This window comes from Trichoderma gamsii (genome assembly GCF_001481775.2).
Source record: "Trichoderma gamsii strain T6085 chromosome Unknown Scaffold_4.2, whole genome shotgun sequence".
In the NCBI taxonomy this organism is placed as follows: domain Eukaryota; kingdom Fungi; phylum Ascomycota; class Sordariomycetes; order Hypocreales; family Hypocreaceae; genus Trichoderma; species Trichoderma gamsii.
In genome coordinates, this window is record NW_020171341.1 from 897003 (window position 1) to 907556 (window position 10554).

Consider the following 10554-nt stretch of genomic DNA (forward strand, 5'->3'; position numbering starts at 1 on the left):
CCTGGAGCGCTTTCTTTCCGGTCCTAGTTTCCTGATCAGCCATACAGTTATTGATTAGAGGTGATGGATAATGAGTGCATACCATGGAATGATAAATTGATGCATTGCTGACAGCGCGAAATTCGCTTTTGCAGTCGAAATTCGCTTTGCAGGATGGAGTTTGGAGTTTGGCAATTTCTTTGTATGCTCAGCTTACTACAAAAGATGCTGCTGCACCTTCCATGTAGAGGTGCCTGACAATGTACCTCGGTACCCCTGCTCCGGCTGCTCCGACATTTTGGCGATTTTTTGCCGCCGCGCCCGCCCCAGTAAAATACGTCACCTCACAGCCACAGCCTTGTGCGATTCAAGGGTAACAGCCAGCCACTCCGAGAAGCTGTTTGTTTGAAAGCGATTGCGCAAGCCTCAAATACAACCAGCTCGTTCTCAATTCTCTGCTTCTCATGACAAGCCCGTAAACTATTTCTTCCATTCGTCTTCCTACTTCGTCTTCCTCCTCGTCTTCCCATTCTTAGCCCCTGGATAGAGCTACTGCTTAGCTTCCACGTGCGACGTTCTACCCCCCCGCGACCCTCAAAATCCACGCATTGCGACGCTTCCGTCTCCCTCGAAACATCTTCCGGCTCCTCTGCCCTCTCGAGATCGAATCCTAACGTTACCATCGTCTATTCGCAGCCATGGAACTGTCCGATATCTTGTATGTCTTGGGTCTATCCGCATGATCCGCAGTGCAATTGAAATGGGTTCGCTAACCTTTGCGCCTCGGCGCGCTGCAGCCGCATTGTTAACTTGGTCGTGGCGGGTGTCACGGTTCTTGGTGGTGTTTTCCACATCTTTCCCATTGGGCTGTAGGTTCACCCTCGAAAGATATACGAACGCCATCTCTCGCGCGTCGAATGCGGCCGAGCACTGTTATTCGGCTGCTGTAGCGCTTGCTGGAGCTTTGCATTGCGGGGTTGGATATGAAGTCGGCGGATGCTGACTATTTATTCTTCGACTGTAGCCAGAATGTCATTATCGGTATCTACATGATCGTTTTTGGACTTGCTATTGCTTTACTGGGTATGCCCTCCTCCTTCCTAATTTCTCTCCGCCAAGGCTTCAGGTTATACTAATTACAACTGCAGAATTCCAAGTCCCTCCCCAAGTTTCGCGATACGCCAACTTCCTCTTCTCCTTCATTGGTCGTGGTGTTTGTATGTTACAAGATCTGACCCTGATTTCTCCTGTCCTACCGAGCCGCCTACTTACGAATTTGACAGTCTACATCCTCATCGGAGGCCTTCTCCTCGGCGACAAGACCATTGCCAACATTGCTGGTGGTATCGTCGGTATCGCCGGAATTGGTTACGTTGGCCTCGAGTTCGTCCCCCTGATCGAACCCCCGAGCAGCATGCGAGAGGCCGATTCTGGCTGGGGCGCCGAGCAAGTCTAAATGGGCATTGCGCCTATCAGACATGACCAGCTAGGAATAACACAACGACGTCCAGAGAATGGCGGACAAAAACCTCTCAACCGCGTGAGATTCAATGGGGTACGAAGGCTTTGAGAGAGTGGTGCTATTTTCTTCTGGGCGTTGCAAAAGAAATGGGGTCAAAGGAGGAGGTGTCAAGGGTCATCATGGGCTGCAACCTATGGCGAAGATTATGGGCGAATTACATGTGTTACGATGCGGCTCTAGAGTTTTGGTTTCAGCTAGGTCCCAATATTGGTATTACAGTGATTATCAGAATACACTACAATGCATTTCATGAAAAAAAGATTTAATTCATTACAGATTCATTAGAATACAAGATTGAATCATTACAGACTCATTGAAAAAAAAAAAGGATTTGGTTTATACTTATTACACTTTCATTAGAACCTTTTGGTTCAGACTCATTAAAGATTCATTATTAATTGACAGTATCGTACAATATCATCCAGTGTCATTCAACATCACCCACTTCGCCAACCATATTTGCCTTTGTTTACTGCTTCTTCCAGTTTCCAGCGTCCTCCACTCCCTTAGAAACGCTCTCCAATCCGCCCTCTAGGCCCGTGCCGATATTGCCCACCGCATCTCCCACAGGCCGGCCAGCATCGCCAGTGACGCTGCTCACAGTGCCGCCCAAGCCGCGAGTTGCTGCACCGGCGACTCCGCCAACAGTGCGGGTCAGACCGCCGACCGTGTTGCCAAGCAGGCCGGTGGCGAATTGCGCGGTGCCGGTGACCTGATCGGTCACGTTGCCAGTGTTGGCAGTGTTGGTCTTGTCGTCCTTGTTCATTGTTGTGTTGATTTGATTTGTTGATGTTGTTGTATGTGTATGAAGAAGTTGCGTGAAGGTAGCGAGATATGATATGCCAAGTTTGTAGTTTGTAGTTTGTACTTCAAGACAAAAAAGTCTCAAGAACAAAGAAGAGGGTAACACAGATATTTATAGACGGAAAACAATACAGCACGGAATAACTCCTGAAACGCGTGGGACTTATATCATAGAAGTAAGACCGCCGATCGACATCGTGGCGCATGACGTCAAGGCCACGTTGGGAGGAGTGCTCCAATCCTGCCTCTGCAATATGAGCGTTTCTTATGCACGATCTGCTCTGCCATGACGTTTTTAGCGTCTCTTATGAACAAGATTTCTGGAGCTTTTTAATAACTGAATAATTGCTGGTTGGTTTGGCATGTTATGATGCGGGAGGCTAGGAAGCTAGAAGGTTGGTTTTGTTGGGGTGTTTGCCATTGGAAATATATGCCTAGGCTGATTGAGCTTGCATGTTGTTAAAGAGGGTGTATAGTTAGAATTAGCTGTGGTTATTATTACAAGATGTCTTATGCGAATAGTGCCCAGGCAGTTACGATTCATCATCGTGTGTTAGAATTTCTCTTAGCACGAGCATTATCATCACCTTTGAAAGCGTGAGCCTGCATATCATGCATACAACTCAGCGCTCTAAATAACAGCCAAATGTTTCAGGAACACATACAATTTCATCCTCTATTGACTTTTCCACTGATCAATATCGAATTCTTTCAGAAAACGCCTGGCATGTGATTGTGGCAAACATCTCTGCTTCTAGTTTCGACAGCTAGGCCAGCGCCTCTATACAAGCTTTAAGCTTTACCCCAACCGATTTATTCAAGACCTCTTCTCCAAACCTCGCCTGTCACTTGACCGAATCTTTTACTTTATAGGCTATGTATTATCAATCCATTTGTTGTTTTGACATGTGATAGCTCAGTTTTCGATGCTGACTCCCGGATGTCCTGCATGTGAGCTTTATGCATGTCACGATCGTCAAGGGGGGCACTGGACGATCTTTCTTTATGGGGTAACAAGTGCTAGGGCTCTAGTCAGTTAAACAGCTTCCACTGGCATCTATACATCTATCCACATATTTCAATCCTCGTTCACAGCTATCTTTCATCTTTTTCCTTTGTCCTTTTGAAGTTTAGACCCGCAAATAGAAGTAGTCTGATAGTTGGCCTAGAAGCAGCCTTCTTTCTTTCATGTATTCTCGTAAACTAGCTAAACACTCTAATTTCCTAACTCTATCTCTAAGGCTTGCAGCGGTGCATGTAACGAGGATACAAGCAGCAATCTCTAACAGTGTGCTGCTTGCAAAGCCAAGCAAGGAAACGCTCCAGTCCCAAACCGTAGCCTCCGTGGGGAGAGCTGCCATACCTATACCAGGAGGAAAAAGATTAATTATTAGCAATTGTACTAGCAAATCTCTAAGAAAATTGAAATGCTGCAACTTACTTTCTCTGGTCAGTGTACCAGTAGTAGGCCTCGGGGTCGATGCCCTCACGCTTGTAAGCGGCCATCAACTCCTCGTAGTCGTCCATTCTCATGGAACCACCAACAATCTCACCAACACCGGGCATCAGACAGTCAACACTCTCGGTAACGCGCGCATCCTCAGGAGCTTTTGACATGTAGAAAGACTTGATCTCAGCAGGGAAGTGGGTGAGGAAGATGGGCCTGTTGATGATGTCGGTCATGCGGCGCTCCGCAGCCTCGGCGATATCGTCACCAAAAGCATGAGGTTGGCCCTCTTCGTTGGGGATGTCGTGTTTCACAAGCCAATCGATGGCCTCGGAGTACTTCATTCTCATGAATGGCCTCTCGGGCAGCTTGAAATCGGGGTTCATAGTCTTGATCTTGTCCGCAACGACAGGGTCTGCCATGACGATTTCGAGCACACGGCACATGATGTGCTCAATGTGTGACAGTAGGTCGTCGAACGTAATGAAGTCAAGCTCGGCTTCGACGTGTGTGAATTCTGACAAGTGTCGTCGAGTCAGAGACTTTTCGGCTCGGAAAGACTTCTCGATACAGTAAACATGGCCCATTGAAGGCAAGCAGGTCTCCAGGTAGAGCTGAGAAGACTGTGTGAGGAAGGCATCTTCGCCATAGTAGTCAAACTTGAACAGAGTCGCACCACCTTCGACCTGAGTCTGGACGAGGGCCGGGGGGCTAACTTTGCGGAATCTGAGCTCCTTGTAGGCCTGGTTGAAGGCCCACTCGACAGCATCGCGCACAATCATGACGCCAGAAGCGACCTCTCCTCGAAGTGTAAGGTGTCGTTGGTCGAGAAGCATGGCCTGTTCGGCATCTGCCTGGACTCTGTTGGTAATGGCATCATCACCACCGGGGGCCTTCCAGTGCTTGGGAATCTTGAAGAAGTCGGCGTGTAGTTCGCGGTTGAGGGGGGCGCGAGCACCGGCGGGGACTTCTCGCATCTCTCCCAGAATCTCCATGGACGTCTCACGAGTAAGGGTGACGGCGTCGTAAGTCTTTGCCAGCTGACCGGAAATAACCACCTGCATGAAGCCGTAGCCGTCTCTCAAAGTGACAAACATGACATCCTTCTGCTTGCGCTCGCGATGCACGCGACCAAAGACACGCACGCGGGTTCCCTTGCTCTCGGTGTCGTCCAGCTTACGCAGCTTGATGTGGTCGCCAACCTCGTCCAGGCCAATTCGAACGGCAGCAGGGAGGCTGGGATCCTCTGTGATGACAATGGCCTTGGCCGCTTCCAAAGCCTTGGCTCGCTCCTCCTCCTCCTTCTTTCGCCTAATGACCAGCTCCTGTTCCTTGGCGGCCTTCTTCTTCTGCACGTCAAAGTAGTTGACAGCCTTCTTCAGGGCCGCCTTTGCGACAGGCTTCCACTCCTTTGCTGCCTCATCTTCGGTGTTCTGGGACTTGCGAGTCAGATATTGGGCCTCTGCAGGGCGTTGCAGGTAGGCAAATTGCAGGGACTTGTAGGGCGATTCTTCGGTTCCGGTCTGGGAGACCTCGTCCTTGCCGATGTCTTCGTCGATGTAAATGGTCGCCATGTTGAGCGAATCGGCCGTGAGTCTCTCTTGACAAAAGTTTCGTTCTGCAAGACTCAGGCGAGAGAGGATGCGGGGCGGTCTTTTGATCTTGCTGTTGAGTCACGAAGAAAATGGCCCTGGCGCCCTTATCTGCTTATCACCCCGCCGGAAGTCGCCCTGTCGGCTGCTTGTTATCTCGCCCGACGTTAACCCGGAGCACCCTTTGCCTGAAGGAGAAGGTTATTTAGGGATATATCCAAGATGCCACATCTCTATCTGGGAGGTGCAATTCTTCCATAGGCTATTCTGTGGCTGCAAGGGAATTTATATCAGTAGGTGGCCATTCATAACACTGTCTGGCTCAATCTCCTGGGCAGCGATCTCGGACCATCATCTTATCAACCCTGCATACCGAAAGTCTAAATATCTGGTGTTAGTTATGAAAGGTTTCAGGTCGCAGTCATATTAAATGATTCATCTATTTTTCATGCCCAAGCAATAGTACTAGCAGGGCCGAGAGTGCTCCGATAAAGGTTGTTTTCCAACTATGACTCTTATTACAATGAAAATGGAAGAGAGAAAGATCAAGCACGTCTATCGCTGTCTATCCAATATTAAACTCGCTTGCTCCAGACATGAGCATCCTACTCTTACGCATAATCGCGTCTCTCGCTGGCTTCTGTTCAAGCTTGGCAGCGTCATCATCATCGCTATCAGCGTCCTTCTTGCCTCCCTTGACTGTTCTCCAATGTTCTTTCTTGCCCTTTTGTGCTTTCCTCTCTATACCAGCGCCAATGCCTCCCGGCGGGTCTCGTAAACCAAAAGCTTTTGCAACATGTCCCAAGTGCAGCTGAGTGATGTCGAAATGAACCCGCTCCTCCTTGGTGTGTGTCGCATAGGCTCTGATGTGAGACTTGAAGCCGTTTCTTGCCAATTCGAGTCGCTTATTGTCAATGAGGAGGCGTTGTTCCAAGTGGAGTTGTAACGTTTCAGCCTTATCATGGTAAGTTTGCCCATCTTGCGGCTTAGCAGTCGTTTCAACTGGAAATTCTAGCTTGGTCATCAGGCCTTTCTGGAGCACAGATTCATATGATAATGACGAGGGTGATCCAGAGGCTTTGAGAAGCTCGATATAGCCTTCCTCTGCGCCAGGAAGCAGGAATATGGTTGCGTCACCAGAGCGTCCAGCTCGCGCAGTTCGTCCAATTCGGTGAATGTGATCGTCAAAACTGAAAGCAGGATCGTATTCAATAACCAAGTCGACGGAAGGGATATCAAGACCACGCGACGAGACATCAGTGGTGATGAGGAGGGAAGGCGATTTACACGCTGAGAATGATTTCAAGGTTGCTGTTCGAACGGGTTGTGAAAGAGATCCGTGCATCCTGTGTAAAACAACTTCAGGGCTTGCAGCAGACGTGATATAGGCTGCCTTTGCAACAGTCTTGGATACATTCTCCGAGTCTTTTGACTGTGTGTTTTTTGTGGAAGCGTCTTTTGAAGGTGTCTCTTTTGAGGGTGCATCGTTTGATGGCATGTCCTTTGATGTAGGCTGGGGTGCTTCAGCGTTTTCAGGGATCTTCAAGAGTTCGTAGTGAAAGTCGACAGTATGGGCACACGACATGAAAATGATGGCCTTCATCGTGTGGCCACGGCGAGAAAACACAGACTTGAGATAGGCCACGAGCGTTACCAATCTCAGCTTAGCAGGCACAATAATGTGTGACTGGTGTAGTTGCGCCGGGGCCTTGTGAACAGCCTGCTCGTCCTTGTTTTCACCCACCGTCTCATCACCCTTTTCCACAGCCAAGAAAGTAGCATCAGCAAGACTCATCTCGCCGAGCTTCTGTACATTCAGCTTCATTGTCGCGGAACATAGAACGGTGACCCTTCGGTCTGGAAGTGGCTCCAGAGATACTCCCGAGGCGAGAGTACTTGACACTTTCACTTGCTTAAGTGCTTCTATAGCTTTCTTCAGATCCTCTTCGAATCCCAAATCCATTAATCTGTCACCCTCGTCCAGAATTAGCCACCTCACGGTGCCTAAGTTGAGAGCTTTTGTGTTATCAATGTGATCCGCCAATCTTCCAGGGGTCGCGACCAAGAAGTTGATGCCCTTTCGAAGTCGAGCCTTTTCCGCCTTTTTGGACTCTCCTCCAGTGATTGCAGTAGAGACGAGCCATGGGAACGGCCTGATGAGTTGTTCCAGCACAGTATGTGTTTGTTTTGCAAGTTCACGGGTCGGCGAGACTATGATGGCGAAAACACCAGAGTCTCTGTGAATCTTCTCGCCGCCCCCACTCAGGAGAAGAACCCGATGTAGCATCGGAAGCAGATATGAAAATGTCTTTCCTGAACCTGTCTCGGCCTGAACAAAGGCATCTGAGCTGCTCGATAGCATGTGCGGAATGACTTTCTGCTGAATCGCTGTTGGTCGCTCAAGGTTCATCTTGGCAAGTGCCTCTACTAGTCGAGAAGAGATGGTCAATGATCCGAAATTCGCAACAGTCAGAAGGGGCGCATTTGTGGCCTCGGGTTCCTTCCACTCCTCCTCCTCTTCAAAAGTCGTCTTCTGCTCCGGGTTAAACGAAAACAAACGGGAAACGACTTGACGATTCCCCGGAGGGCCTGCGTGTTTCTTCTGCCCCGGGGTGCCATGATCTGCGCTCTTCTTTCGCGCAAGATCCGAGCGATGGGGCAATTCGCCTTCTGCCCGTCGTCCTGATCCAAAGCCGTCAATTTTCTGTCGTTTTGCCGATCGCTGTTCGTCGTCGGAGCCTCGTGCCGCAGCCGCAGGGCGTGAGCCAAGCTTTGCGCTCTTCTCTGCTCGCTTCCTGTCCCTCCACGATCCGCCCTTGAATTTGACCTGAGGCTTGAGCGGCCCGCCGCCCAGCTCGAAATTCATTAGCATTCCATCGTCAGCCATGGTGAGAGCAGCGTCTTTGCTCTGGCAGTTGTCGGGTGGGGCTTTGGCCTTGACTTTGGATCTGGAACGGTAATCTCCAAAAGAAAAGCCAAAGACTTGGATTTTTCGCATACAAAAAGTTTCTTATCGATAACGCCGTAGGCTATCTTTGTGTCGATAGTATTGCGGGTATCTGTGGTAGGGCGTGGGCCTTTAGCCCAGCCGAGAGCTGCATCCATGATACGTGATTGGCTCGTTCATAAGCCAAGGAACACAGGTGATCTCTATACAAACAGAAACCGGGTTGCCTGGTGTTATAGGGAGGAGCATTGCTGGTTTATAATTAGAATTAATGTTAGCTTACTACACCATCAAGACCGCAATGACAATTGTAGTAGCTGACGATGCCTCATCCGCCATTATACGTTACTCCGAGTTTAAGTATGCCGTCGCCTAATAAAGAGGTCTGCACCGCACTATTTTTCAACATTTCACAAAATCAGTCAAAAACTCTCCTAGACAATAAACCTAACTATATTCTGTCGATCCAAAGATTGAGGCGTTTTTCGGAATTGGCAACCTACGCTGAAGGTGACGCTATAGCAACTGAGCTTGTCAGTAGAACCGCTGCCCATGTTGACATTCTAGAGTACGAATTCAGTTCCGCCTTAAGAATTTGGTACTCAAAGCTAAAGTTCTGAAAAGAGCCTCTTTACATCTATGTGATTGACCGTATGCGTGGTAAAATACTTGCATGTCATATTGGTGCAAGATTCTCTGGAAAAGCCCAGTCGGGATTTAGTTTCTCATGAACCAGAACCTTATTGGTGACATTTCACTACAGCCATCCTTGGTCGAGGATCCAGGCGTTTCCCTAGCTCAATTGACAGAGCGATCATTGATATATTAAGACGTCATTCAACAACCTACGGTAAACCAAGTAGGCAGTTTAGCTTCTTCAAAACAAGAATATGGCATAACAATAAGTTTGATTGACATCTCTGTGTTTGCTTATTTTGATCGTGATTTTGATTTCCAGATATTTATGTCGCCTTCAATCTAGCTGCTACAGATGACAAGAGAATGGTTCATTGTCCAGCTTGAGTAATGTACTTAAAGCTCCTCTCTTGTACCCTGGTTATAAGTCACTACTCTTTACTATCTTCATGCTATAGGTGCATTTACGAATAGCATACAGTTAAATTCTAGTACTATTTTCACACAATAGTATTTAGGACAGATTGCATCTATTCCGTCACGACTCGCATGTAGTTCAAAGCTAGACGCTCCGTGGGGCCGGAGCGTAGAAAAGCCCACCGAGCTGCTCGGAGATGGCAATCCTCGTCCGCTGCATCCGAGCTCCGGGTCGCTGATTAGTTCGGGGTATCTCCTTGAAACCACTGCCCGGATACGGGAATTGACGGGACTCTCTCCCTCAAGCCCACCCTTGTGACGCACATGTTTATTAGCGCAGCTGAAGGATTGTCAGAGAGGGTTCCTGCTAGAGAAGCGGGTTCACCAAAGGGTCCTGTGGCACCGCTGAGGCGCGGGCAAGCTACTGACATTGAACCTTATTGACGCCGAATACCTTAGGTAGTAGTAGTAGATTTCTAGTTGGTAAGGTAGGTAGGTAGGTATGTATACAGAGGTTTCTTCTAGAAACGGCTGGAGTTGTCGAACGGACAGAAATTAACTGTACAGTCCCTATAGTCTGCATAATGGAGTCGATTACGGGGTACACAAGCCGATGGTTACGACTACGGTTCTAGACCAGACCAGAACAGAGATAAATTGCAAAAGAAATTTGTGCGCAGTCATAGAGCAACCCGAAATACTATGGCTGACGATAGAGAGCATGGGTTGGTCTCGTCTGCGCACCGCGGCTATTGCCAGTAATCGCCATATCTGTTCTCATTGCGGCTCACAGCGCAACGTTGGTAAATTACATGCGCCTTCAGCTGTGAATTATGGGCTAGGCGGGAATAAACGCCTCTGTCGCTGCCACCCACCCATCACCACTGGTGTCGGACTTGTCAACTGCCCGACAATGCGCTCGCTATGCGGGGACTAATACTGATTGATATGCGATGACCGTCCAGGCGTCGCACCAGGTGGATAGTAATCACCGTTTTTGCCTATCACGGACTCGAGAAATAATGCGACGCGCACGCATTCCAGGCAAAAGATTGGAGACCGCGTAAGGCTTAATGTATGCAGACGCTGAGGGATTTAAAAATGCTGGTGCTGGTTGGTTCTAAAGGCCTTTGCTGCCTACAGATGATGCAGCCGATGATGGTATTGATCTGATAACAGACTGGCTGCATCAACTTACATGCGCAGAGCC

General features: G+C 48.9%; 4 protein-coding genes across 4 annotated transcripts; 1 reads left to right on the plus strand and 3 right to left on the minus strand.

The window, feature by feature from the left end:
• Positions 1-677: 677 nt before the first annotated feature.
• TGAM01_v201733 (hypothetical protein) lies at positions 678-1435 on the plus strand (the record flags this gene model as incomplete). Its single annotated transcript, XM_024548834.1, has 4 exons — positions 678-697; positions 1004-1062; positions 1128-1196; positions 1263-1435. The coding sequence occupies 4 exons, from the start codon at positions 678-680 to the stop codon at positions 1433-1435; spliced, it is 321 nt and encodes a 106-aa protein (XP_024406445.1).
• A 535-nt stretch (positions 1436-1970) lies between these two features.
• Positions 1971-2267, minus strand: TGAM01_v201734 (hypothetical protein; the record flags this gene model as incomplete). The annotated part of the gene is made up of 1 exon (XM_018805878.1): positions 1971-2267. The coding sequence occupies one exon, from the start codon at positions 2265-2267 to the stop codon at positions 1971-1973; it is 297 nt and encodes a 98-aa protein (XP_018660832.1).
• Positions 2268-3541: 1274 nt separating this feature from the next.
• On the minus strand, positions 3542-5326 carry TGAM01_v201735 (asparaginyl-tRNA synthetase; the record flags this gene model as incomplete). The annotated part of the gene is made up of 2 exons (XM_018805879.1): positions 3542-3668; positions 3747-5326. 2 exons carry the CDS (start codon positions 5324-5326, stop codon positions 3542-3544), a joined length of 1707 nt encoding a protein of 568 aa, XP_018660833.1.
• Positions 5327-5909: 583 nt separating this feature from the next.
• TGAM01_v201736 (ATP-dependent RNA helicase DBP7) lies at positions 5910-8231 on the minus strand (the record flags this gene model as incomplete). Its single annotated transcript, XM_018805880.1, has 1 exon — positions 5910-8231. One exon carries the CDS (start codon positions 8229-8231, stop codon positions 5910-5912), a length of 2322 nt encoding a protein of 773 aa, XP_018660834.1.
• Between the last annotated feature and the right edge of the window lie 2323 nt (positions 8232-10554).